Source organism: Penicillium pulvis (assembly GCF_028828015.1).
Source record: "Penicillium pulvis strain IBT 33274 chromosome Unknown contig_7_segment1_segment0, whole genome shotgun sequence".
NCBI lineage: Eukaryota > Fungi > Ascomycota > Eurotiomycetes > Eurotiales > Aspergillaceae > Penicillium > Penicillium pulvis.
The window spans coordinates 452772-480209 of record NW_026643079.1 but is presented as its reverse complement, the minus strand read 5'-3'; the positions used below and the strand labels follow the sequence as shown (position 1 = coordinate 480209).

At 49.9% G+C, this 27438-nt stretch overlaps 11 protein-coding genes across 11 annotated transcripts; 4 read left to right on the top strand and 7 right to left on the bottom strand.

The window, feature by feature from the left end:
- Window positions 1–23: 23 nt before the first annotated feature.
- Window positions 24–1685, top strand: N7503_008119 (uncharacterized protein; the record flags this gene model as incomplete). The annotated part of the gene is made up of 1 exon (XM_057067666.1): window positions 24–1685. One exon carries the CDS (start codon window positions 24–26, stop codon window positions 1683–1685), a length of 1662 nt encoding a protein of 553 aa, XP_056918521.1.
- Window positions 1686–1967: 282 nt separating this feature from the next.
- N7503_008118 (uncharacterized protein) lies at window positions 1968–4108 on the bottom strand (the record flags this gene model as incomplete). The annotated part of the gene is made up of 2 exons (XM_057067665.1): window positions 1968–3908; window positions 3971–4108. The coding sequence occupies 2 exons, from the start codon at window positions 4106–4108 to the stop codon at window positions 1968–1970; spliced, it is 2079 nt and encodes a 692-aa protein (XP_056918520.1).
- A 241-nt stretch (window positions 4109–4349) lies between these two features.
- Window positions 4350–6377, bottom strand: N7503_008117 (glycine--tRNA ligase; the record flags this gene model as incomplete). The annotated part of the gene is made up of 3 exons (XM_057067664.1): window positions 4350–4733; window positions 4787–5744; window positions 5833–6377. 3 exons carry the CDS (start codon window positions 6375–6377, stop codon window positions 4350–4352), a joined length of 1887 nt encoding a protein of 628 aa, XP_056918519.1.
- A 406-nt stretch (window positions 6378–6783) lies between these two features.
- N7503_008116 (rRNA-binding ribosome biosynthesis protein RPF1) lies at window positions 6784–8079 on the top strand (the record flags this gene model as incomplete). The annotated part of the gene is made up of 1 exon (XM_057067663.1): window positions 6784–8079. One exon carries the CDS (start codon window positions 6784–6786, stop codon window positions 8077–8079), a length of 1296 nt encoding a protein of 431 aa, XP_056918518.1.
- Window positions 8080–8386: 307 nt separating this feature from the next.
- N7503_008115 (class I SAM-dependent methyltransferase) lies at window positions 8387–9577 on the bottom strand (the record flags this gene model as incomplete). The annotated part of the gene is made up of 2 exons (XM_057067662.1): window positions 8387–9380; window positions 9447–9577. The coding sequence occupies 2 exons, from the start codon at window positions 9575–9577 to the stop codon at window positions 8387–8389; spliced, it is 1125 nt and encodes a 374-aa protein (XP_056918517.1).
- A 1563-nt stretch (window positions 9578–11140) lies between these two features.
- Window positions 11141–11899, top strand: N7503_008114 (aminoacyl-tRNA hydrolase; the record flags this gene model as incomplete). Its single annotated transcript, XM_057067661.1, has 1 exon — window positions 11141–11899. One exon carries the CDS (start codon window positions 11141–11143, stop codon window positions 11897–11899), a length of 759 nt encoding a protein of 252 aa, XP_056918516.1.
- A 287-nt stretch (window positions 11900–12186) lies between these two features.
- N7503_008113 (amphiphysin-like protein RVS161) lies at window positions 12187–13390 on the bottom strand (the record flags this gene model as incomplete). The annotated part of the gene is made up of 6 exons (XM_057067660.1): window positions 13339–13390; window positions 13182–13232; window positions 13033–13078; window positions 12906–12979; window positions 12694–12841; window positions 12187–12640 (listed from the first exon to the last, which is right to left on the bottom strand). The coding sequence occupies exons 1-6, from the start codon at window positions 13349–13351 to the stop codon at window positions 12187–12189; spliced, it is 786 nt and encodes a 261-aa protein (XP_056918515.1). The 5' UTR covers window positions 13352–13390.
- A 1183-nt stretch (window positions 13391–14573) lies between these two features.
- Window positions 14574–16626, bottom strand: N7503_008112 (serine/threonine protein kinase SAT4). The gene is made up of 2 exons (XM_057067659.1): window positions 15003–16626; window positions 14574–14942 (listed from the first exon to the last, which is right to left on the bottom strand). Exons 1-2 carry the CDS (start codon window positions 16464–16466, stop codon window positions 14811–14813), a joined length of 1596 nt encoding a protein of 531 aa, XP_056918514.1. The 5' UTR covers window positions 16467–16626; the 3' UTR covers window positions 14574–14810.
- A 4143-nt stretch (window positions 16627–20769) lies between these two features.
- Window positions 20770–21505, bottom strand: N7503_008111 (TRAPP subunit BET5; the record flags this gene model as incomplete). The annotated part of the gene is made up of 5 exons (XM_057067658.1): window positions 20770–20787; window positions 20857–20945; window positions 21013–21158; window positions 21222–21408; window positions 21469–21505. 5 exons carry the CDS (start codon window positions 21503–21505, stop codon window positions 20770–20772), a joined length of 477 nt encoding a protein of 158 aa, XP_056918513.1.
- Window positions 21506–21642: 137 nt separating this feature from the next.
- N7503_008110 (serine/threonine-protein kinase) lies at window positions 21643–24635 on the top strand (the record flags this gene model as incomplete). Its single annotated transcript, XM_057067657.1, has 6 exons — window positions 21643–21960; window positions 22041–22110; window positions 22170–22319; window positions 22405–23208; window positions 23257–23394; window positions 23448–24635. Exons 1-6 carry the CDS (start codon window positions 21857–21859, stop codon window positions 24633–24635), a joined length of 2454 nt encoding a protein of 817 aa, XP_056918512.1. The 5' UTR covers window positions 21643–21856.
- A 1669-nt stretch (window positions 24636–26304) lies between these two features.
- Window positions 26305–27438, bottom strand: N7503_008109 (putative AT DNA binding protein; the record flags this gene model as incomplete). The annotated part of the gene is made up of 3 exons (XM_057067656.1): window positions 26305–27161; window positions 27226–27340; window positions 27397–27438. The coding sequence occupies 3 exons, from the start codon at window positions 27436–27438 to the stop codon at window positions 26305–26307; spliced, it is 1014 nt and encodes a 337-aa protein (XP_056918511.1).

Genomic DNA, 27438 nt, shown 5'->3' with positions numbered 1-27438 from the left:
TCTACAATTCGCGTTTCTTTAACATGGTGACCGGAATCGAGGCTGTCGGGTTGGTCTTGGCCATTCTCCCCATGGTCGTGAACCAAGTGGATAATTATGCCCGTGGGCTGGAAAGAATCAAAGTCCTCCGTCGATACAAATGGCAGTTGGAGGGATACTCTGACGGTTTAAGTGCACAGCACGCCATCTTGTTGAACACGCTAGAATTGTCTCTCGAGGGTGTTGTGAATGATCGCGACCGAGCTGAGTTGATCAGGGACCCTAAAGGTCCGGGGTGGAGGGATGCAGCATTCGAAAAGCGTCTCATTGAGAAGCTTGGTCGTGACTATATGCCATTTACAGCAACTGTGAAGGGGTTATGTGGCCTTTTGGAGGAGTTATCTCATCGACTCGGATTGGATAATACAGACTATTCCACGATTACATCAACAAAGCCCCTGGGGGCACTGAAGTTCCGCAAAATATTGTCTACTGCAATATATGATGATCTGCTTGACAAGATCATCAAGACAAATCAGACGCTCAAGACACTCACCGAGCAGTCTCAATACCGTGTGCAGTCCAGTCCAGATTCAAGACGGCGAAGAAATTTGCAACGACATCGAGAGCAAAGAAGACACGCAAGAGCTCTATATAAGATCATGGTTCAAGAAAGACAATGCTGGAATTGCGCTTGTCAGGATGCGCACTCAATTGGACTTCAATTGGACTCGAATGCCGAAACCATGTCAACTTTCCACATACTGATTTCACCACCAAGTACCACTCCTCATACGCGGCGATGGAGCGAAGTTAAATTGGAGCCCAGCGAGAATGAACTTTCCCAAACTTTGACGCATTGCATCTGCATGAACTCACAAACTAATGGAAAGGTCAAGGTCAATTCAACTACATACTGCACGGATTCGATGCACAAAGTTCCCCAGTCTCCGGGAAGCGTTGTCACCAATCTATGCTCGGTCTTGAATGAGCAAGGCATTGATCCAGTGGGATACATCTCCAGTAGAACAGCTCCATCGGGTGCCAGATATATCGTCACTCGTGTCGGCAACACTCAAGACGAAGTGTGCCGTTATTCATTGAGAGACACATTTCTGGTCTCATCCTCAGCGGTACGGCCAGACCAACATATAGAGCAAATGAGCCGCCAAGACAGCCTCTACCTTGCCACTGCACTCGCCAACAGTGTTCTTCATTTCCATGGAACATGGCTGCAAGAACAATGGGGCACACAGGATATCCTCTTCATCCGCACCAAGGAAGCTCTATATTCCCGGTATCAACGTCCATATCTTGTTCGACGAGTATCAAGTATACATCAGCCAGAGCTAAATGAGTCCGCATCCCATAAAGGGAAAAATAGGCAATGGATGTCAAATGAGATTCTCTTTCCACTTGCCTTGGTACTAATTGAGCTTTCCCTGGGGAGTTCAATTATCTCACTTGTACTTCCTCACGATGAGGGCTCGTCTGAGCAGGAGACGCTTTTCAATGCTGCTACCCGTCTTCTTCAGCGGAAGGTTTACATGACAAGTGGGCTGGGCTATGGGGATGTAGTTAAAGAATGTCTCTATTGGTCCAGGGGAGGTGGATTCGATGATGATCAGTTTGATGAATCAGTGTTTGACATGATTGTCTCTCCTTTAGTCAAGGATTTCGATTATTTTGTGGGGATAAGCAATTGACCTGTATGTCCTGTTTTCTCGAAGGCTGGGCGTGTTAATGGGCCATCAGCGCTCCAAAGATGGGCCCTCTGCCTACTGGATTTATGGGGACTTGATCTTGCATGTTATGTCGTCTTTCATTTCAATCAGCTGTATAGGAAAAATCGTACAAGTAATACATCGCTAAGCTGCTAGCCGGGTAGTATATACCCTAACCAGATATCTCAGAGGGACATAAGATACCAAGAGAAGAAAACTCTTGTAAGTACCAAACCAAGACACCCTGGCGTATTGAGCTTTCAATCAAGGCAGTCCGTTCGCTACAAACTGCCTCAACTGACCACAGGCCTCGCTGAACAACACACCCTTCAACACGCTCTCGCCCTCACTAGCAGTCCAGCGTCCAGCATCAGTAAGTCGCTGTTTCCACACAGCTTGATCCGAACCACTCATATCCTCATAGGTACGCAGGCGCTCGGCTTCAGTAAGCTGATGGTGGTGAGCAGACGAGTATGTCTCAATAAGGACACTCTTTTCGGCATTCCCGTGGTCGTTACAGCGCACAATCACAGATAGAGAATGTGGGACCTGAGTCTCCAGATCGGCGGGTGCAGCGCCGGCACTGTGAACGCGGTCGAGGATCTGCTTTAGACTCTCCAGAACGTCGTCATCGACAGTGACATCTGCGTTAGGGGTTGGAAGGAAATGGGTCTTCTCGAGAGGGTCATCGCTCTGACCACGGGATGGAGAGAGAAGATAGTCCAAGTAGGATCCCCTGCCCTGTTCTGGAGCAATGTATTCGGAGGCCCAGGATTCGCGGATCCCATCAGATAGCCACTGGGTGGCACCGAAATAGGGAGGAGTTGCACCGCGGATTTCCATATAGATGAGCATAGCAAAGATGATTGCGCAGAACGATAGGATGCAAACAATGACATAGGTGAGGAGTTCCCAGGTTTCGGAGGGACCGGGGAGAGATAGGGTGTAGCGGGGATAGCGCGAGGAAGGTGGGAATGGAGAGAGTGGGAGAGTATGGACGACGACTGTGTTGCCCATGCTGACAGAGGCGAGTTTGACCCTTTGTGGAGGCACATCTGGAGTGATGGGATGCGCGGGGGCGATGAATGTTGAGAAGCACAGTCTTGTCATAGAGAAAGGATGTACATCGCGAAGTGTTGTGTAGGACTTGATGTTTTCGTAGCCGCGGTTGGGACCATATTCAATCGTCCACAGATTGATGGAGTTATCACTGCCACTGGCGGCGATGATAGTCTGTTGTTGACCAACCGGATTGGTACCAAGTGCACAAACATCGAGGCCGAGGCCAATTTTCACGGTTCGAGGAAGCTTGCGGCGACGGAGGATCTTTGCTTGCGCATCTTTGGTCTTCGGCAGCTTGAGGAGAACCAGCTCACTTCCGCTGCGGTTCGGGGCATTCTGCAGGAGGAGAATGGCAGTAGGGGAGAGGAAGCGCACAGCACGGAACTTCGGACGAGTGCCACTGCTGGACAGAGGGATAGTATAGACGCAGCGAACATCCGGAGCAGCATTGGAACGTGTGGAAGACGAGACCTCACCAACCATGACATCGATCCCATTGGTATATGCTACACGGAACCGGCCACGAGCATCGGTCGTCTGGTCGGGATCGAATTCAAGACTGGCAAAATCCACGTCCTCTGCTTCCTCATTGGCACCGAGACGAATACGGCCGATGACATCCGACTCTGTAGGGGAGTCCGTCACGCTAAAGAAGACAATCTCGCCCGATTTTGCAAGTCCAGTTGTAATCGCACCGACTCTGGGTTCGCTGCTGCTCTTGTCGCCATCGGTCTTGGGTTTCCTCCAGGGCGACAGCCTCAGCACGCGTTGATAGCAATCGCCAGCATCAGCCCCGCTCTTAAAGCGAAACAGCGATGCACGAGATAATGACTCTGTTTTTCCAGGAATCACTTCCTCCTTCGGCTGCTCCTTATTCTCGGTCTCGTCCCCCTCCTCCCCCACCTCGGTCGACGTAGGGCGTATTTTCTGCGGCGCGTCGAATCGAAATGAGCGCATGTGCTGGTTATTGTTCTTCTTCTGTTCCACAACTGAGCTGTTGATTCCAGCAAGAACGACCAGTGAATGTTCATCATCGCCAGCCTGCGGCGCCGCGGCCAACGACGTCACCGAGTCCTCGTCGCGCGACAAGCTCAGCTCAACAGCCTCCGTGATCTCATCTCGACGTGACGTATCTAACAGCGACTGAAGTAGACTAGTTAGAGCATTGCCAAAGCAATCATTCATCGAATAGCTGTGTAACTCACGATTTTGTTTCCAACTCCGCTGCGGCCTTCGCCGCCTCCGCCGCCAACAAACAAACGACCATTGTTACGTGGATCAAATTCAGCGGAGAAGAGCGGACATGAGAGAGTTATCTTGGCAGAGTGGACTGTAGGCGCCATCTTCTCTTTTTGGTGTGGACTGTTCTCTTGACGAAGGAAGAGGACAGATCTGGGATGATCGGAGGTTTCGATTCCCCGGATTCTTGGCGCGGATGGCCACATTGGGTGATGCCGGAAGCTTAAGCTCAAACTATTGTTTACTAGACTAAGACTAAATATAAAATTGAAGTGGAAAAGAACTGAAAAAAGATGTATGAACAAAAGGCAAAAGGTGTATATTTTTTTAGACAACGTCTCTACTCTACTCCACTTCCTGACCAGTGAACTCAGGCAGCCGCTTAGCCACATCAGCCCAGGTCTCGTCACCATCGGTGAGGGACTTAAGAGCGGCCAGGATCTCATCTTCGCTGGCACGGACCTGCTTGGTGGAGTCGCGGTCACGGAGAGTGAAGGTGTTGTCCTTAACGGACTGGAAGTCGACAGTGATACCGAAGGGGGTACCCAGCTCGTCGTTGCGAGCGTAACGCTTACCGATGGAAGCGGATGAGTCGTCCACACGGTTAGAGACACCAAGACGGCGCAACTTGGAAGTAAGACGCTGGGTCAGGGGCTTGAAGGCAGGGTTGGTGGACAGAGGGACCAGCAGGACCTTGGTAGGGGCAATTGAGGGAGGGAAAGACAGGACCTAGAAAGAGTTAGTATACGATGAAAATGAAACAAGAATTGGATGAAACATACACCACGAGCCTCATCACCCTCACGGGACCAGTAGACATGCTCGATCATGCTGTACATAATACGGCCGATACCAAAGGACGGCTCAATGACGTTGGGAGTGTACTCGCGGACATTGTCAACGCGGGTGCGCTTCTCAATAGTGATAAGGTCCTTCTCCAGCTCGACCTTGCCAGATCCAACACCAGCAACCTCAATCTCGATCTTGCCGTCCTTCTCCAGGTCCAGGGACAGCTTCTCACGCAGCTCCTGGGACAAAGCATCGATGGCCGACTCAACGGCCTTGGCGTCCTTCTTGAAGCGGGGTCCGAACTTTTTCTTCTCGAGGTCGATCTGGTACTCCTCAATGCGCAATGGCTCAGCGCGGGTGGCACGAACCACAAGCGGGGCACCGGTCTTGTTCTTGTGCACGGTCAAATCGTAGGCACTGCGGTCAGCGCAGCCAACACACTCAATCCAGCCGTAGCTAGTCTGGAGCTCAGCATCCCAGCAATCAGCGGCGTAGTGGGCCATCTCGTTGGCCATGTGCTGACGGAAACGCAGCTTGTTGAAATCGATACCCAGCTTAAGCAGGAAGAGCTGGATACGACCCAGGAAGTAACCGAGGGTCTCGTTATCCACTAGACCAGTCTCCACGGCCTGGCCGATGGTCATCTTGGTGGTCTTGGTGCTGCCAGACAGCTGCACATTACGGTCAAGCAGGGACATTTCAAGGTCCTTGACCTCGACGAAGCGGGGGTGCTTCTTGCCACCCTCGGGGTCGACGTAGTGCTCAATCTCAGCCATAAGGAACTCACGCACACGCAAAAGACCGGCACGGGGAGAGATCTCGTTACGGAAGGACTTGCCAATGGAGGCAGAAGCAAAGGGCATGGACTGCTGGTTGAACTCAAGCAGCTTGGCGAAGTTCAGGAACTGACCCTGGGCGGTCTCGGGACGCAGGTAGCCGGGCATGTTGCTGCTGGGACCGATAGATGTCTGGAACATCAGGTTGAAGGCAACGGGGGGGGAGCACAGGGCCATCGGTGGTGGGGTTGCGGATATCGTACTTGGTGATGATCTTCTCAAGCTCGGGGCCATCAAAATTATCGATCTGTGCCAGACACTCCTCGTACTCCTTGACGAGAGCATCGTCCAACTGAACAGCCTTCTTGTCACCCTTGGCCTTTCTCTTCTTCTTGGCCTCCTTCTCCTCGTCAACGACTACCTTCTGGCCACGGGCCTCCTTGTCGCCCTTCAGGCGGGCCTCGAGGACCTCTTCCACAAGGTGATCCGCACGGAAGATCTCGCCAGTCTTGGGGTCCTTGCACATCCAGTCGGCGAACTTGTCCACGTGCCCGCTAGTCTTGAGAATTTCGTGGGGGGTGAGCATGGTGGTGTCGACCTCCAGCATATCCTCCTCCAGGACGAAGTGCTTGCGCCACAAGTCGGTCATGTTGGCGACAAGGGCGGTTCCAGGTGGGCCATAGTCGTAGAGACCCGACACACCACCGTAGATCTCGAAGGAGGGGGTGTAGAACATGCGACGGCGGAGCATTGAGTCCAGGACGTTGCGGTCAACATCCTGGCCGGTCTTGGTGGCGACGGTAGCCATCTTGGGGTTTCGTTTGGAAGACTTTGGGGGCGCGGTCTTTGATGTGAAAGTCCTGAGGAGGGACGGAGGGGAAAAAGCAGAGCGGGGGAAAAGTCGCGGCAGCAATTGAGTCATCCAATCAAGCCAGGCACACCCTTGCCTGACTCAAACAACGAAACAATTAAAAGTACAAGAATTGAGTAGTGAATATGGACTAGAATGCACCAAGCGCTTTTGATTTTGACTTTTTACTTCTTTATTAAGCCCAATTTACTTCCAATCGAAAAGGGATCAACAACTTTCGTGGCCGGAGCGCCTATGCCCGGGGAAAAGATCTTCCGTGATAATCTATTTTCTTTGCAGAAAAAAAAAAAACGTTATCGGACGGTCAAGCTCAACCACTCCGCAAATCTAAAACTCAGCAAAAATGGGCATGAAAGGTCGGGGTAGACCCCCTCCCAATGCGGGACTCGAAGAGTCGAAGCCTGCCAACAAGATGCGCCGTCAAATGATGCACATTAAGCGCAAGAGAGAGAAGGACTCAACGCGCCGAGCCGAGCGATATGCATTCAAGAAGGAAGAGTCCAAGAACCCCAAATTGAAGGAGGACCGGTTGAAGCGCAATGTTCCCTTGACTCTCGATCGTAAGCGAGTCTGGGATGAGGCCGATAATGACGCCGAGGAGACTGGCCTGGGTCTCAGTGTTGACGTCGAACGCATCAAGCGCGCTAAGAAGGAAGAAGAGGATGAGCTTAACCGACCTTTGGAGGAAGGAGAGGACGACAGCGATGCACCTGAGTCCGACAACGAGTCGGTCGACAGTATGATTGCGAGCGACAGTGAAGATGAGGACGAGGATGAGGACAATGAAAAGGAAGACAACGCTAGCCGCGGACGAAGCAAATCTACACTGCGCACTGCCACCGAACGTGCTACCAGCCCAACACAATCGACAAAAAGCACGAACTTGAACCTTGCGCCCGAAGCTCTCGCCGCCAAATTCCCCACCCTCTTTTCCTCGGAGCCTCCTCCTACGCCTAAAGTTCTCATCACAACGTCCCTCAACTCGACTCTCCACAAGGAAGCCGAAACTCTCACCGACTTCTTCCCTAACAGTGTTTACATCCGCCGCACTGCCCACCGTTACTCGCACAAATTCTCTATTCGCGAGATTTCCAAGTTCGCCGCAAACCGGAACTTCACCACCGTGCTCGTGCTGAACGAGGACCAGAAGAAGCCCAGCGGTATGACAATGGTGCACCTGCCTGAAGGCCCTACATTCCACTTCTCCATCAGCAATTGGATCGAGGGTAAGCGTTTGCCAGGTCACGGTAAAGCCACCGAACACTGGCCCGAGCTGATCCTGAACAACTTCCGCACTCCGCTCGGTCTCCTTACCGCGCACGTTTTCCGGACTCTGTTCCCTTCTCGTCCCGAGTTCCAGGGTAGACAGGTTGTGACATTGCACAACCAGCGTGATTACATCTTTGTGCGCCGTCACCGTTATGTCTTCCGTGAGAAGCGGGAGACAGAGAAGGCCGTTGTTGGAGCTGATGGCAAGGAAATTGCAGGTGTGGAAGGAATTCGTACTGGTCTGCAGGAACTTGGACCACGTTTCACTCTGAAGCTGCGTCGTGTGGATAAAGGTATCCAGCGAGCCAGTGGACAGGAGTGGGAGTGGAAGGGTGGAATGGAGAAGGTGCGCACGAAGTTCCAACTGTGATTATCCATTTGCTTTCTTTTGCATGGGGTTCGGGGAGTATTTAAAATGGGTTTGGGCATCTTACATACTTGAATTGAATGAACATAATGTCATCAACTACTAGATATCATTATGTGTTCAGCTCCACAGTATAAGTAGTGATCTTAATGCCACCTTGGTATCAATTTATGCAATGCTAAACTTTTCGCTATGACTTGAGACAACCAGGTCAATGACCTAGTTGTATGCATGTGAACCAGACCACAAACCCCAACACAACTCCATCTGAACATAAAACACATAGGCCGACCCAGTATCCATGAATGTATTACAAATCACCTCTCCCCTCCCTCAAAATCCTAGCCCTGGCCGTAGCCCTGGCGAAAACCTCATCTCTTCGTTGCTCAAAAGAAATTGGTCTCCTCGCCGTGACAATCCTCACTCTAGCGGTGATCTTCTCAGCAGCAAGAACCTCCTCCTGAACCTTCTCACAGAGTTCCTTGGCAGCCTCAAGTGTATATCCGGCGAGTTTGGTAAGCGGACGAAGCGCATGGGCCTCCAAGCCTTCCAGGAGTGCGATCAGTGCCATTTTCCCCAGTGTTTTGTCATGAATATCTTCCGGCCATAATCCAACCGGGAACGTTTCCTCGATGACGGTGATATTGTCAAATCCAACTGCTAACAGTGATTCTTTGCGGAGATGTTGGAGATCTCGTGGATAACCTGATATTTCGCCTGAGGCTCGGAGGGCAGAGGCGTAAGTTCGTAAACTTGGCGTATTGATATTCCCCTCATCCGAATTGGTAGTGACTGCAACGGTATCCCCTGCAGGATCAGTATCTGCAATCTCAATATACCCGCCCGGTCTAAGGTGTGCAAAAGCTTGTTGGTAGATACTATGCCAATCCCTGAAGGCCCCAGAAAGACCACGGATGTGGATTAAATCGAAAGGTTCATGGTACGTCCACTGGGATTGGGCGTCAGCAAGTTGAAAGTCGACATTCGGAAGCGAGACGTGGCCGATTCCTGAGTCGAAGATCCCCAGGTCGCAGGCGACGATGGTGGCATTTGGATATTCGGCACTCATTTCGATGGCCCAGTCGCCTGGACCAGTGCCGATGTCAAGGATGCGGGGGGAGTCGGTATTGAAAGTTGTTAGAGTTAGGCGGCCCTCGAAGAGGATGAGGTAGATTTGGTGGACGATGTTTAGGCGGCTTAGTTCTGTTTCGTCGTTGGGCATAAAGTAGTTTTCGTCGCAGTATCGGCGACCATTTTCCTCCACATGGGGGAGATTTTGCGATGTGCAAGATCGGGTTGATTTTCTATTTTTGATTAGTATGAACCTCCAGGTTGTTTCCATGGTTTTCATTATTCAAATGACCACTTACATTGATCTCTCTCCGTCTGAACTTGAGTCCAAGTCCGAGTCTGACTCTGGGTCTGAGCTCCCCACTTCAATCTCTAGGGATTCTTCTCGAGTATAAGAAGGGCCGGGGTCCTCCTCTGGCTGAATGGGCATGTCGTCCATAACATGACGGGTTGATTCACCGGACAATATTGCAAAGTATTATGCACCCAAGATTCAACAAAAATGTCTTAGGGGGAGAAGTATACGGCACAAAAGTGGCTCAGGGAACGATAATTCTGGCCCACAGGTATAACGCAACCCACACAGTTCACAACTCAATTGTCAGAAGCGAAAGAGGGGCGCAACAGCCGCCTAACATGAGCACCAGGAACTTTGACGGAATATAGTGGAGACGGACCAAGACGGATGATACGTCACTGCATAGCCCGTAAACAAAAGAAAAAGAAAAGATGAAAAAAGTGATGGAGAAGATAACCCGACAGACTGGGAACACCCACGAGAAGGGAGAACAGGTTAAAAGGCAAAACTGACCACCTAGACTCGGGCACACAGAGCACGGGAAAGCGTAAAGTCATTGGAGTAATCCCGAAGGCCGGGAAATTAGAATTGGTCCTTGCCCCATAATAAAAAGTCAAAATTAGGTGGACATTTGGATTCACTGTTCGCATGTTCAAAGTTCACCAGCTCAAGTGGACCGGGGAGATCCACGGGGGATGAACCAGTGAGATTGGGTGATATACGGGGTACTCGGTACAATGTACTCTGTGTAGAAATGACCTGTATCCAACAGCCCGAGGGCTCACGATGTGATATCGAAGTCGGTTATACATGTGTATAGTACAGGTGGATCCATGTCCACGGTGTACACAATGGTACCACATTCTCGACCCGACACAGTGGTACTATACGACCATGACAGCTCCTTGTGTCTTTGTAAGAACTTTCTAGGGATTTACTTAAGTTCCCTAGGGCATGCAGCTATGTACATATGCAGTATAGTATCCTTTGTACTCTGTAGGGGCATTTCTTTAATTGGTCCCGAAGACTTGGGTCATGTTTGCATAAGCAGAAGCATGAGTAAGTAGGCCTAGTATACACCGCTATACTTCCCTCTCTGTACCGTTAATGTCCGACTTCACTTTGATGGCTATTAATTTAATCTCGCTTTAAAGCCCCTGAATCGAAGGGTTAGATGTGACTAAGTAGCACAGACAATTTCTGATCCGCGGTTCCGAGTATCACAAGCGCTAACAGTACAATGAAAGTTTGCGATACTTGTCTGCCAACATGTACAGGTAGGCGTTCAGTGTTCTTTATAGTAATTCTCCCCATTGAAGCCCATGAATCCCATAGCCCCACAGATCATATAAAGAACCACGCCCTCGGGATACAATCCCAAAAACCCAGAGACCCAACACCCGGAATCCATTTTCTAAAAACTTATTCCCCACTGGAAACCCGACAGTCTGGTTCACACATCCCGCCAGGGTTACCTAATCCGGTAAGGACCAGCGGCACCTCCGAGGCCAGTCACGAGACGATCTCCCGTCCCTGATCCAGACGGGCGGGTTCCAGTTCCATCCAAAAAAAAAAAAAAATCAAATCATACACATGCAAAGGGATCCTCCACCCGACTTTCCCGTCCAATCGAATCCAGATCCGGTGTTGGACCCGGCTACGATTAATAAACATAAACGCCAGCCAGAAGCAATTATGCCAGCTGTTGCTACTGCTACTGTTGCAGCAGGACCACCCCGCCGTCTTCTCTTCATAGCCTCAATAGGCAACCAAGGCCCTTACCGCCGAACAAGACACAGTGCAGGCCATGTCCTCCTAGACGACCTTCTTCCCCGACTCCGTGCGCGATGGGCATTCACACCTAGCGATGCGCAAACACAACCCCCCATCGGCGCATACTACACAACATGGTATAGCCCATCTTTCATGAACGAGTCGGGCCCGAAACTAGTCCGGCAAATGGTGAAGTCATTTGGGAAACAGGATGAGGTTCTTGGGCAGGGTCCTTCCTTGTCGCCTTGGTTAGCTGGGCTAGTACCCTCTGGATCTGCACCTGGACAGGCACAGTATCCCGCTACACTGGTTATTTTGCACGACGAGCTCGAGGCACCGTTGGGTAAAGTGCGGGTAAAGCGGGGTGGACCTGAGGCTTTTAGTCTACGTGGTCATCGGGGTTTGATTAGTGTTTGTGAGAGTTTAAGAGGGAAAGGGTTATATCCTGTGAATCAGGGTCAGGGTAAACGTGGGAAGAATGAATCCCCGCGGGATCTGTCTATCTTGCGGGTTGGTGTTGGGATTGGGAGGCCGGATAGTCGGGCGAAGAATGCTGTCGCCGATTATGTGTTGACGGAGATGGATACAAAGGAATTGGCAGCTGTGCAGAAGGCTGTTGATCCTGTTGTGGAGATTCTGGAGGAGGAATTGTATAGAGCTGAGGTAGAGAAGTCAGGATGACCTCTATCTGTGATCTCTGATATCTCTGATCTATAGGAGATTTGTATTATACTTGATTGGATTTGATTTGGATCGAGCGTTGATACCCATGAGCGATGCACCTGAATTGAACTCCTTTTGTCTCCGGAAACCAAAAAGAAAGAAATAAACCGATATAGCTCGGTTGATCATGTACATGAACAAGGCTAGAAGAAACGGAAAACACAAGGAAAGAAAACGGGTCACGTAGTCTCGGCGAAGGGCCACCCAAGCTTCGTGTACCCCAATTATGCTAAACGTATCCCATCTTAAACAGTGCCAGCAATACTTAAATCACGAATCTCCTGTAGCACCTCCTCAACACGATTATCAAGATCACCACGAGCATATTGGTCTCTCGTCTCAGCATCCAGATACTGCTGCACCTGCGCCATACGCGAATACGCCTCCGCGCAGAAGCGCAGCTGGATCTTCACAAGAGCCTCGAAACTAGGATCCAGGTAAGGCACACGAAGATCGATGAGCTGGGGCAGCTCATTGAAAAGCTGCTCGTTCAGCTGCTCATAAGCCTGCTTGGCGATTTCGGTCTCGCGCTCAGTGCGCGGCAACTTGGTAGCATCCTTGTCGGGCTTCTCGACCAGCTTCTTGACCTTGGCGCGCATAGAGTCGTAGTCAATAAGCTTGTGATTGCGCTTCTTAATGCATTCGTTGACGTCGGGGAAGTAGGCACAGAAGCGAGAAATGGGATCGAGGACGGTAGTCCTACAATTTGGTTAGTCTTGATGTATGAGAGAGCCTTCGTGCGGGGGTCATACCGGTATGGTCCATCCAGAGCCTTGATAGTCTCGGCATCCAGATCCTCCACGGCTTGCTTATAGCTTCGGCTCACACCGTCCTTGGTTCCGGCATCACCGTAGAAAGCATCGATTGTTTCCGCGATGCGCATCTGTGATGCAGTCATAGCTGCATATCGCCAAACCAGTCAGTGTCCGTTTCCATTTACATTCGGGTAGTATCCGGTACCCACCTCGCAACGAGTCCAAATATCCCTTTGCCTCCTTCTGCAGCCGATTCGCGGCTGCCTCCATGGTCCGGTAGCGCCTGCGACTAGTTAGTTTCTAATGTCCAACTCGAGAGCATATCTCGGAGCATACCGTTCTTCTATCTCATAGTCGCGATCATTTGTTCTCTCCACATGGCCTAATAATTGGAGCCGCAAATTAGTATCGCAGTTGCTTTTGTGGTCGTCGGTGGTCGTCGCGATCGGGCAGCGATTCTGCGGGGTAGCATTCCGCGAACTTACCAGTCTTCATCATGACCTGCGTGGTGGCGCGGTTGACATTCTTCTTGAACCCTGAATGAAATGACTAGACTTTAGCATAGTTCTCACTAGATGACCAAGTGTCTATCACAAAAGACTCTCGAGGCCGAGGGGTTGTCGGGGTTGTCGGAATGCGTACCTGCCCAAGACATGGTGGCAGTTTCGGATTGTAGTTGATGAAAGGGGCGGGGTAATCAAATCGAGATCAAGAAGGGTTGATAATATGAAAATCGCAAAATCAAAGTACGCAGGTCTGAGAGAAGACTACTGTTGGCTGCGATCTCCCGTTGATCGTGAGGAGCAACCAAGTCCGAAGTCTGCCTTACGAGTGTGGCGGTGCGTGGCTGGATTATGTAATGTATCCTAATGCGGCTACGTCACGATGAAGTATAGAATTTGCTTCCAAAAATTGCACGAACTTCAGGGCCGAGTTGGCAAGAATCTCATGTCTTGGCAAGCAGGCATAGGAATGATCTATTGGATGTATTTTTCAAAATCTAGGATGCACCGCATGAACTAAACTTGTATAAGGCTGAAGGATTACAGCGTTTTTACATTGCCATATCCGCCGGTGCCGAGGCTGGAATGCAGATGCCTAAAGACAGTTGAGATGCGCCAAGCCAATAGTCGAAACAAAAGTTCAAGTCGAATTTTCAAGTCTGAAAACGTGGGTATTGGGGGAAGATAACTCAAGAGATTGAAAGTGCCGAGACGCAATATTGCATCAGCTCTGATAAGGCTGTGTCGATCGCTTAGAATAGATTGGGGTCGGGGCGGAAATCAAGGGCTGAAAGGTTATCAGGGCACAAGTAGTATAAAGTCCGGTAAACAAGAATCCTGGGCGGTATTGTACAGTCCGTACAGGCTGGATACAACCGGATGTAGAGCGTTCCATCGTAATATTGGAGTGGCTGTGGACCTGACATGACCCTGGTGCCACTTCTGTAACCTGATGTCATCAACCTAAGACACGGACGCCCACTCCAGGCCGCCTGATTTTTACGAGGTCATACGGTGAGAAAATGATGTCTAAGCAGTAGTGGTAAGAAGGTTCAATAGGTCATAAATCCACATTGGGGTTTGCTATGTACAGCCGCATCTGGTATATAGCGTGTTGACAATAAAAACATCCTCATAGCCTCGGTTGGGATCGCGTAGGAACCTTCCAACAGTAGAGTCGCTCATCATATAAAAATACAACCCCAGAAAAAGAGTGAGAGAGAGAAAAGAAAAAGAGGGAAAAGTCCACCCAACGCCGTCGTCTCGATATCTGTTAAATCCAGCAGACTCGAGGTATAAGGGAAAAAGAAAGTCATGACTCTTCGTTGCATTTGACGTGAAAAACATGACGTCCGTAAACGAGAAAAAAAAAAAGCTAATCAACGACCATGCTGAAAAGGATATATCAATGCGCCGGATCAAATGACCGAAAAGAACAAAAAGGGCCTCCTGTCTATAAGGAGCATTCAAAAGGACGAAGACCGCCTTTTCCTTGAAAGGGTCTAAAACACAAAAGAAAGAACCACCCTGAGATGCTCGTATAAGGGAAGGGTTACATCATAATCAAAACAAGCCCCCCTTTCCCCGGAAGAATCAAAGGTGTGCGAAACCTTAGAACCCTTCCTCGCCTGCCTTGCACAGTTTGATCTGCCGAACCCACTCGGACTTGAGAACCTGAGAGGCATTGATACGGCGAGAAGGATTCGGGTCCAAAATGGAGTAGATCACGTTGCGGCAACGGGCCTGCATAGAGCTTGTTAGGAGGATGATCCAACTTGAAAACCAATATAAGATAATGCTTACCCGATGCAGCGTCTCAATGGGCGCATAACCATCTTCGTGTTTGCGTCCCTCCAAGTACCGCTGGTAGAACTCGTCTTCATCCTTGCGAGCCACACGCCAAAGATGACGTCCAGTACGCATGGCCATGTAGATTACTCCGGTAGCCCACAAATCAACTGCGCGAGGGTCGAATTCCTTTTCGATGTATTCCTCAGGCGCGATGTAGGGAGCAGATCCACAAAGACCAGCGGTCATATGGGCTTCCTTTTCCCAGGCCATACGGAAGCATTCACCGTTACCAAAGTCAGTAATCTTAAGTGCACCGTGGGTGGTCAAGAGCAGGTTTTCGGGTTTGAGATCGCGGTGGGCAACGCCCATCTCGTGCATATACTCCACACCGCGCATTAGCTGCTTGAAGAAGCAGTCGGCTTCGGCCACCTCGAGTTTTCCAGCTGACAGGACCAGCGTGTAGAGATCGCCACCAGCACAGAATTCCATCACCTCACAGTAATCGCCCTTGGCGTCTTGTAAAAGGTCGAGGGTGTGGATAACATTCGGATGCCGAAGGGAGGAAGAGATACAGAATTCCGATGTGAGTCTCTTCTGGTATTTTTTGGCGGTCTCCTGGGGTCGGCGGCGAAATTCCTTAACAGCATACAACTGCTCACACTTGGAGTCCTGCGGGTCAACCTTGTGCGAGATCCGGACAATACCGAAAGCACCGCGGCCAACAATCTCCTGGCATTTTCCGTATTTGTCTACCAGGGATGCTGTGGCATTGGGGCCGCCCTTCTTATCGAGGGCCAGCTTGTCCCGCTCGGTTTTGAACTGGTCGATCCAAGTCGACATGAGTGAGAGCTGCTGCTCATCGACCTGGTGGTCGTCCCCACCCTTCTTTCGTCCACCACCCAACATATCACGGAGGAGGTCGGTCAATTTTTCTTGTCGTCTGGCACTCCGGAGGTGATGGGAGTGGTTACCGAGAGCTTCAGTGAGGATCTCGAAACGCTTATGCGGGGGAACGCCATCTTTCTGTTCCTTGCCGGTAATCGTCTTCTTCTTCTTTTCCTCAATGGGTTCGTTTTTAAGAGAGGGTTGGCGAGAGGGAGTGCGAGAGGAAGGTCTGGAATTGGCTGGGGTTGTCGGTTTTGAGGTTGGTTTTTCTTTGGTACTGGGTGGTGGCTGGACACTGTCCAAGCTGCTGTCGGATAGATCACGGTTGATGTCGTGTCTGTCGTGAAGAGTGGGCGTTGTTTTGCCCGTAGTAGAAAACATGCGAGAGATACGAGAAGCCATATTTGGCTTCTGGGGTTTCGTGGCGGGGGATGCCGGTGGGGGGAGAGCATCCCCGTTCGCCGCGGACAGATGCATGCCCGCTAGAGGGCGTGTTACCGGAGGTTCTCCATCCCTGGGATCATGTGAATGTTGAGAGTTTGCGGTAGAAGAGACTGCAGACGGAACAGGTGAGGGAGGAACTGGAGTCATGTGCGATGAATTTTGGGGGGGAGGCGAAAGGGAGGTAGTAGATATCGAGGTTCAAAGAGTCACGTCGTCCCCGGAGAGGATGTGGGAGACGAGCGGAGCTCGCAACGCGGCCTTGCTGCGCAAAAATGCAAGCTCTGACTGAATCTGTGAAGTCGGTTTCCCTTCAAGGAGGAAGAAGAAACAAAAACAGAAACGGGGCGAACGAAACAGGCGTCGGCGAGCGGCGGGAAAAAAAGCGGTAGTTGGCCTTAATTTGTTGCCTGAGGCAGGGAAGTGACGCCAGTTAATGTTGGGAAACGCTTTAGATGATATAAGTAGAACTAAGAGAAGAATGGCACTGGAGCCAGAACCAGCCCTATGGAGGGTAGGTATCACATATAATGTCTTTGAAATCAAGGAGAAAGATTTAGAAAGGAAGAAAAAAAAAGTGGCAGAGACGAGGGATAAAATTGGCGATGCTACGGGAGGGAGCACATTGAAATACCACGGGGAAACGGTTTCTGTGTATGGATTTGTATGGATTGTAATGGAGATTCACGGGGTTGGAAATTCCGCTTTTTTTTTTTTCTTTTTGTGTTTTCGTGGATTATTAAGGCTGATCTAGCAGAGTCCTACATAATCAAAATTGTAAATTTCCGGTGGACGCAACCGTGGTAATTACCGCGTATTTTTAATACACTGAGACCAATGTAATGTCAGACTTCAGCCCTTTCCCAATGGAAATTTTCTTTCTCGCACATTGGAGAAATAATACTTCTCTTTGCAATTATAGTAATCTCCTAATTGTCAGTCATTCTAGGAGGTTCCCTTACAGATCAAATATGGTGTGGTAGCATCATGCAATACCCCAAGTACATTCCTGGTACCGAGTACCACAAGTGGCGCATGCCCTCCTGCCCTAGTGGTGTGGATTCAGGTCCTTAGTACTTGAGAGATTTTATTTCCTTTCCGCCCTCCAACAACCGGGCAGATCCTTGGATCCGGCGCTGGGTCGTCTTCCGTGTTCGCAGCTAAGAAAGATTAAGCAATTCGCCAGACCCGAAATTAACAGGCCGATCCGTTCCGATGACGTCCCCCCCTGATTCAACCACGACAAAAACCACGTAACCTCCCCGGTTTCTCCATGTTCCCAGTGACGTCGAAGTATACCTTCGAACTGTAAAAAAAAATTAAAATAAAAAATGAGGGGGTCTTGCAAACGTCGGCTATCCTAGGCTTCCTCAAATCCAGTAGCTTTCTCATAAAGTTGAGGCGAGTGAGGCTGTGCAGCTCCTCTGCATAACGAACATCCTCGACTATGATTCGATCGGGGCCCCGCACCAGCAACAAGAGCCGATGCGCTGGGTGCGTATTGTGGCGCTAGCATGGCCACTTGTTACTCTTGGGTTTTGAGGGGTACAGGTCCGATGGCACAGTCATTATCTTTTTCGTCTTCCGAAAAACGCCATTACCCATTACCCCACGCGACAATGCACTGTCTAAGCGCCTTTTCCCCATGTTCGATGGCCTTGATTTTTACCCCAGGGATCTTAAGGTGGTATAAGAGGTGAGATAAACTTTGACGATAGACCCGAGGTAGGCTGTATACTCCGTACAAGGCAAGTACATTATGCATCTCATGTTTGGACCTACAGCACAAAGCCGTATTGGTTCCTATAATAGAGATGATATCCAGTAAAATCAGGCCAAGACTTCTCAAGGAAATGGGGAACCAATCTAATTTTTGTACATTTCCACTGATCATCTATGGATCACCGATGGCTTTCCGACATCTTCACCCCGCGAATCATCCGAAGCCTCTGTAAACCATAGTCGCCCACTTTCTACATATTGCCGGACGATCACGACGTGACGGGCTCAAAAACTATGCACATCTCCTCATCGGGTTACTCACAGGGAAGGTCCGCGTGGGGTCCCTGTGCGATGGAGTCATCCGTCAAGAAGGGTAAGCTAGTTTGTACGCCCCCTCTATCTCGTAGCGTCATCCGGGTTGGATGACGGCATCTGGTTTCGGGAAACCACAAAGGTGCACACATAATCTTGTCCAACGAGGGGAGAGAAAGAGAAAGTAAAACATGAAAAAAAGAAAGCAGATGTAGGAGCAAAGACCGTGTGAGTGATAAATCGGAGCCTATCAGGACAGCACGAGTGTGCGATCGAGCTTGATTTGTGTGCTTCACCGTCTCTTTACTTCTAAAGAAACGAGTAATACAGTATTGTCGAGTGGGGTAGTCCGCGGGTAACCCAGTCTACAGTAATCAACTGTCAAGCTCCAATTTCCAAGAATCTCGTGTTTGATCTTTGACCTTTACGGCTGATGGATTACGAGTTACGGATAGAAGGATAGTTACGCACTGAAGATTTCTTCAACCAAACCTCGGCCATATATTCCTGAGTGCACATGCGAATGCGAACTTTACTCTTTCTCTCCACTCGCAGGAAAGCACACTACGAGGCATTTTCTTTCTCGCCAATCACATTAATCAGGAGGGGCTATATCCGCCTTTCATCTCCTGTATTGCTCTTTATGGTAAATAGCCCCGTACAATATTACCACTTTCTCGTTTTCTCTACACTTCAAGGACGTTGTATAAGCATCTCTATAAGATTATCATCCAACTAGATAGATGGGACCAATGTCTATATGTTCCAAGATTAGACCATCACCTGATCTACTGTAGGAATCTAATCCATATCAGTCACGATGCTAGGAGACTCAACCCCATTTTTCAATTTCGATGGTAAACTTCGCACACGACAGCCCCTCAGGACCCCACCATCCACAAGCGCGGATGACACGCCGTAGCTCCGGATATAACTCCCATGCCAAAGCTTTTTCCACTGCCACGCCAAACAATGCTGACCGCCAGTTTAGATAAAAAGACAAAAAGCCACAAAGCCAAAAGATGAGGGGGCTGACCTTAACGTGGATCCACGTTTGATACATGAAGCAATTACCTGAATTTTGGAGATTAAACCCCTTATAACGCATAACGCTAGGGAGAAAGTAGGCGAAGTGAAACTGACGTGCAAAGGTAATTATGATTATCAATCCTGTAGAACAAAGGTAACATGCAGGTTGGGATTGTCCGTGGGCTGAATTGAATGCAAAAAATGAGCTTCATGAGATAAGTTGAGCTCAGCTCGACCTGCATACAGGAGTGTGCAGGAGTTCCGACCCGTGCTTATTTTGCTTTTTCTGTATAATTTTTGCTTTTTTTTCTTTCTTGTATTGCCCTAGGTACTGTAGTATCCAAGGAGCAGAGCCCGGTTATTGGAAGGTTTAATGGCGCAGCGCCTGCAAGCATGTACATGTAATATCAAAGGTAATACAAATGTGATCATAGCATGCTGCATTACTATAGCCACCTATAATAATAGAGGACTAATCTTGGCCTAGATCATTTTTTTCTGCTCGATCATCTCTGGACATTGAGATCCCAGCGTATACTGCAGACCGCCAAATCTTGATCACCGAGTCCCTTTGTTTCACACAGAACATGTGCGTCTGCGAAGGGCCCTGATAGCCGTGAGCTCAGGCCGTGCATGGGCCATGGGCCAGATTTCAAGGAGCCTGCTTTATCTTTCCTTGGCAACATGGGCAATTGGACCATTGGACCGCCATGATTGGCTAGCCCTGGAAAAGGATTGGCACTGCGTCTTTTTTATTGTGCCGCTAGACCTTGGTAACTCTCGGGAGCGCGGGAGCGAGGAGAAAAAGGTTCAAACTGCTTAAGGTAAAACCCACCTAAGATTTACGGGGTCGCTTGGATATTTATAGATTTGATCGTTGACTATATATGATTTCGGGTATTCTGATGCATTGTTGTCATTAATCAGGATAATGGTGTCAATCGAACCGACTAGACCTCCAATTTATCCCGCTCCGTCTGCAATTGTCCCCTGTCCTCCTTGGTCATATAACGCGAGCTATAGCCATTTGTAGGCTTGCGCCGGGGTGACAATCGCTGATCCAGCCAGAGGGCATTGGCGCGTGCGCGCCACGTGGGGATCCAGGCGCACTGAGTGGCAGCCACAATGGTGGAAAAAAGAAAGGCGGTATGGGGCTCTTGTCGCTGGGCATGCCGTCCGTGCAGGTATCTATGAAACCACAGTGATCCCGTAGAGAGATTGCGGTGTGCGTTGTCTGCTGTCGGGGTCCGAATCCTTCAGTGGAGGAAAAAGAGAATCGGTGGTTGACCGTCATATAGTAAGGCTGGCCCAACTTGAACCCGTTGTGCAACATCAGTCCCTAAATGGTTGGACTGGCAGCACGGAACTGCTTGGGCTGAAAATCACTCGATCACGCCAGAACCCGAGTCTGCTAGCAGATCAGAAAACAAGTCAACAACACAAGGGCAGATGGATATTATGAAGCGATGCAACATACCACAAATTGTTCTAATGACTCCTCAAACAGCTCATTGTTGACACCCACGCCACCAGGGTGCTCGACCGGAGACAACGGATTCTTGACCACTAATTCCAAAGATCCAAGTCAGAGAGGTTGTGCAAAAGAGTTCGGGGTTCACCAGGTCTCACGAACCATATTCGACAAACAGATTGATGTAGATCTGCTGCAGGGCGATGCGCATGCTGGGACTCTTGAGATCCGTCAACATGACAAACTTGATATTGGTCGGAGTTTCGTAGTAGTGCAGCTTGTACTGGTTGGTGGTGAAGGAGATGAAGCTATTGCATTCGCCATTAGCGCTCGAGGTTCGGAAGTCCGCAATCGCATTGGGTTGTCCATACTTGTCATCATCGCCTCCAAGCTTGCGCACCATGTTTCGGAGAGAAAACACGGTACCAAAGACCAATTTTGCATCATCATCGCTTGCTCTCACTGTCTGACCGAGCCCTGTTGGTCCACCCTGGGTCTGGGACTTGCCCGCGACGGACGTCGGGCGCGGAAGCCAACGGCGTTTGTAAATACATTCCGCTAAACGGAATCGGTGGGTTAGCCAAAGGTTGGTATGTCACAGGGCCATGGAGCACAAACCGTGGCGATCAAAGATGTAGAAGGAATAGACAGTCATGGCGGCTTCAACGTGGAGAGAGATAGCAATGGGGGCCGAAGGTTGTTGATGTTCAGGGGATCAGGGCGGTGAACCTTCAGAGATGCTTTATCGATAGAGAGGTAAAGACGCTGCCTAGTTCGGTGAAACCTGGGGGTCTTTTCTAGTCTAGTGTCACCTAACTTAGGGCTTGTACACTATCTAGGTAGCTCCTTCTTTGATACTCTTTGGTTAAATTAGAAGCTTTCTCGTAAGGCTGACTGCACTGCATCACGCGTTATCTCAACCCCCGCTCTCTCTCCCCTCTTCTACCCCACATCTTTTCATCCGTCGTTCGCTCCTCCGTCCATTTCGTCAAATATATCTTCCGCAATGGACGATGGTCCTGAGACTCCCTATGAGATCTCTGCGGAGCCTGGCGTGGACTCGCCAGGTTTTGGACTGGGAGACCCACCGCCACCCCCAACCCGAGTCGAGTAAGCTTCAAAGACAGAAAAAAGAGCCATTATCTTTTAATTTGGAATGGATGACTGACTCATGTTGTCATGTAATCTAGCTCTGCTGCGTCTTATGAGAGCCTTGATCGGCATCGGCGACGAAACCCCCGAACAAGGCGCCCGGTGAAGGTTGGTGTTGCGGGTTTCTTGATGCGTGACAGACTCGGTGAGACTGATCATGTTGTTAGGAAACGCTGGACGCTCGCTCCCAATATACGACAAGTCAAGATGACGGTACAGCTGAACACCATATCAATCAATACATCATCAAGCAAGAGATTGGACGAGGATCCTTTGGCGCGGTCCATCTGGCAGCTGACCAGTATGGGAATGAATATGTATGCACTCCCGCGATCGCAACTTTCTGAGAGGCCAATCTTATGTCAAAGTGTACCAGAATGAGTGCTGACAATATGCGCAAAGGCAGTGAAAGAGTTCTCCAAATCCCGACTGAGGAAGCGCGCACAATCGCATATGCTGCGACGCCCACGAGGGCCACGACGACAGGGCACCGGTCTGAATCTTCCCAATTCGCCATTGCACCGTAATCCCTCTGGAGATGACAACGAGAATGCGAAAAATCCACTTTATCTGATCAAGGAGGAGATCGCAATCATGAAGAAGCTGAATCACAACAACTTGGTATCGCTGATTGAAGTGCTGGACGATCCGACCGAAGACTCTCTCTATATGGTCATGGAAATGTGTAAGAAGGGTGTTGTGATGAAGGTCGGACTGGAGGAGCGGTGTGACCCTTATGATGACGACCTCTGTCGATGCTGGTTCCGCGATTTGATTTTGGGAATTGAATATTTACACGCGCAGGGCATTGTGCACCGCGACATCAAGCCGGACAATTGCCTTGTCACCAGTGACGATGTGCTCAAGGTCGTCGATTTCGGTGTATCGGAAATGTTTGCGAAGGACTCGGACATGTACACGGCTAAGTCTGCTGGCTCCCCTGCGTTTCTGCCACCTGAGTTATGCGTTGTGAAGCACGGTGATGTCTCGGGAAAGGCAACGGATATCTGGTCTATGGGCGTGACTCTTTATTGTTTGAGATACGGAAAGTTGCCATTCGAGAAAGCAAGCATCTTTGAATTGTATGAGAGCATCAGAAGCGACCCGGTGATATGCGAAGATGAGCCGGATGAGCGTTTCATAGATTTGATGAGCCGTCTGCTGGAGAAGGACCCGGCGAAGCGAATTGACATGCATGATTTGAGAGTGAGTTACCCGACTGGCTTTTTTGGAATTATTCTCACAGATCTGCAGGAACACCCCTGGGTGACAATGAATGGAGTCGATCCTCTTTTGTCCGAAGAAGAGAATACGGCCCATAATGTTGAACCGCCAACCGAGGAAGAATTGAATGCCGCCATCACTAAAAGTATAGGACACGTGATGACTCTGGTACGTTTCATTTTGATATAACCTATTGGGACGTTCCTTAACCAAGCCTGTAGATGAAAGCTGTCAAGAATTTCAAGCGTCTGGTTGATCCAAACAAAACAGCCCCTGCTATGCAAAGTATTCTCGGTGCAGATCATGAAGCGCATTTTGTTGAGCCACCCATGGAAATGGATCCAGACGACGAGTTTCCGGTCGTGGGACTGGATGAAAGTGTTGGAACTGGCCACGGGTCAGGAGGTGGTCTTCGGAAGGTTTTAGGGCGACACCCTGTGCTCGCTAGACAAGATCGTCGAGACAACTCATGGACAAGTGACTCGGCGAGCTCGTCTCGACTAGGCCAAAGCCCTGTTGGGAGCAAACGACCCAGTGGGGTCTTTGAGCCGGAGCGGAAAGACTCTGGGTCAATACGCACTGGTAGATCTCCGGCTAGCTTCGGGCATGAGGCAAGACAATCCCAGTCGGGATCCCCAATGCCACTGTCCCGAGCCAGCTCAGCTACTACCAAACGGAGTGTTGAAGGCACTCGGGGTCATGCGCGGGATCCCCTAGAAGAAGAATTCCCATATCTTCACATTGGGCCATCCACATACACGGGTTCGTCACAGGAACCCACTGATCTCAATATCGGAAGTGATCCAGCACCTCTTGTTGCTGAGCCAGATAGCATGGAGAACGATCTGGATCCAGACTCTGTCGGTCCCGTGCATTTTGTTAGCGAATCGCCAGGAGCAGCTGAATTCGACATCTACGACACGGCTTATCGACAGGAACTTGAGCGAATCAATGCCAACTCAAGTCAGACTATTCCCGGTGATGGTCCCAGGGTATACCTGACACGACGCATCGAGAACAAACATGAGGTGATGAATTTTGCCAAGGAAAAAGCGATTGACTTGCAGACTGGCACAAAAAAGTTCGTCTCTTCACCACCAGTAGCCAAGGGCCCGTCCTCGACGTTCAGTGCAGCAGTGAGCTTGCTTCGAAACCAAATAGAACAGCAGAAAGATGCGGATAGCAAGGGGACTCCACAGCAACAGGAGCAAGAACAGCCGACGGAGCCTCCGACTGAACGACGAGGATCCAATCCACCTTCATCGATCCGGCCGCAATCCCTCCCAGACCCGGAAGCGTCGTCTTTTGAGGCGACGGGAGTGCCTATTCCAGAACCTCCCACTAGCGAGGACTCCAGGGCTCAGTTGCGACGACTTCTTGCTCGGGGTCGTGACAAAGTTGGGGAATAGTTTGAACCCAGTAGGGGTATGGGATGTACAGCACATAACCCTTTGTGATCATATTTTTCTTTGCCCCTCCTTTTCCTTCGCTTCGGTTCCCTGTATTTTCGCTTTTTCATGTAAACTGGTGCATTTGCATATTTACCCCTCGATCTGGTCTAGCGGCTTACCCCCCAACCTGAGCTTTTTTAAAATTAATCTCCATCGAATGAGCTCGTAGTTTGCATTCCGACAATGCATCAGCAAGCATACTAAGAAGTCAACATGAAGATCCCCAACAGGTTTGACATTTCATTGGTCTCGGGGTAATCGATGAGTATGGAGGACCTGTCAACTGGTCATTTGCATAATGCGCTTCGAAGGTTATTGGATGTTAAGGTTACACAAGCAGTCATTTTTGGTTCCTCCTTTTTTTTTTTTCTTCTTGATCCCTTAGGCCTGCGAATGATTTTTTTTTTCTTGGATTAATTTGGTGATGGTTCGCAATGTGTAACCTATTCTGTTGCCTACGACTATACTGCAGGGCTCCGGTCGTCGGAAGTATACGTCAACATCGGCATGACCTCGAGATGCTTTGACGAGTACACCGCCATACCACAAGCACACTTATACCTGGGAATGCATTATAAGATCGCCCCTGTTTCAAATATCTTACAAGGTTAATAACCTTGGAGCGGATGAAAGAAGAGCAAAAAGCTCGCTGTACATTATATATCATATCTTACATGCACCTCAAAAAATTCATGAAGAAAAAAATTTGCTTTGGTAGTATAAGGAAGATATGAATCTGATCTGAAGTCAACAAATCAAGTCCTCAGAAAATTCAGTCATACAATCTCCTCGAAGATCCCAGAAAAAAAAAAAAAGGAAGGGATCAGCAGAACAGTAGTGCCGATCGTCAGTCAGCAGAGAAAGGAATGAAATAGAATCATTAAATAATACAAGACACAGCAGACCCGTAGAATCGAATACAAGTCCAAAAAGAGAACAAAAAGCAGCCAAAGAAGAAGTTGAAGGGCTCAATATCAATAAGCCGCCGTCGCCATGCAAGACATTCGTTAGTTGGGGTGCATGTCACATTACGCTAGACTGGGCAGGACAGAAGAGAAGAATCAAATCAAAGCCAGAAGCATAGTCAAAGAAGAGAAGACACTGGAAAGAAAGCTTTAGGTTAAGCATAAGCATAAACAAAGAGAAAATGATGCAGCTGTATCTGCACCACATAGCACTCGTTTCGTCTTGGTCATAGAAAGCCGCAGATGAAGGGAAGCCGTAATCTTCGAGCTTGAGCGTGGATCATGGACACATCGTTATTGAATGGGATTGGCGTGGAATCAGGATTCAGAATTGAAGGAGTGTCGTTGGAGACGGGTTTACATTACCGTAAACGAGCCGAGTCTCGGTGTCGCTGAAGAGCAAACGCTAACGCTAGCAGACACAAAACGCAAACACAAACGCAAACGCAGACGTGAATGTAAACGCAAAACAACAGCGCTACAGAAACGCTTTCTATTGTTCATGGATTCATGGAATCGTTGCTGGGGAGGGTCAAGTCAATGAGGGTGTATGTTTCAAAAGTTGGTCGACGCAGGAATCGTGAACATCGCATCAATGGGTGTCAAGTGAAGTCAAATCAAATCATTTCAAGTTTCAGTTGCAGTTCATATCAGATCCAGGGCTATCGAGGGTTCTCGCCAGGGGTAGAACTTGCACGTCCATCATAAGGTCCCTGTCCCTTTGATGTTGGATCTCCCCGACTGGTCACCGAGTCCCTCCGGCCACTATCGGGCGAGAAACGATCCGAGGCACCATATGCACCAGGATTACTCGTGAAGCGGGGGATAGCATCCGGCGGACCAAGTTGTAAAGCATGTGGGGAGGGAAGGGGGTGACCCAGTTCTTGGGGGCGGGGCAATTGGGGCAATTCTCGACCCATGGTGCGCGACGGGACGTCCCGACGTTCCTCGGGGCCTGGCAGACCTGGCGCAGGGGCAATTGGACGACCAGCCGAAGGATCATACGGAATGGTAATACCAGCCCCTGGATTCAGGCCATGCGTCTGATGAGGAATACCGGAATGCGCGTAGGGTGCGAGTGGGACAGGACTATTAGGGGACGGGGGAATTTTGAGTCTACCGGAGCCGGATCGTCTCGGGGGAGGGTATGTCTCCCCACGGGCTTCGGCGGCGGCTTTGCGGCGTTCTGTTTCGAGTTTGCTGGGACGGCCTCGTTTGCGCGGGGGCTCGCCGGGAGTCCCTTCTAGTCGTGGAGAGAGCTGGGCTGAGGTACCACTTTCACTGCTGTACGAGGCGACGCTGGCTGGTGGCCCTGGGGGTCTTGGTTGAATGGCGCGCGGTTTATCGTACATTGGTCGTTTGCGCAGGTTCGGATCTATGGGTGGTGCTGATGCCCTAGTTCCCTCTGCACGAGGTATCTGGACTGGGGTGGGCATCGCCGGTGTCGCAACCGGTGGATATGAAGGGTAATGGGCTTGCATGCTCTCATAGGCCATCCTGCAGGAACTCATGGTGCGACCTGTTTCCATTGAAGCATTAGAGATTTGTGGCAATTGCCATTGTGATTGCCGGGGGTCAGATACCAGGCGGAAGAGGGATATGGTCCCAATTGGGCGAAATGCGATTCTCATTGATCATGCGAACCAGATAAGTGGATGGGATACCGGCCTTTTTGAGGATCTCGGTGAGTAGAAAGTACTATGAATTGGTCAGTCTCTTGTGGTGTCTTTGTGTCTTGTGTCTGTAGTTCATACCTTCTCCTCCTCGGTCCATGGCCTATCGGATGGATTCGACAT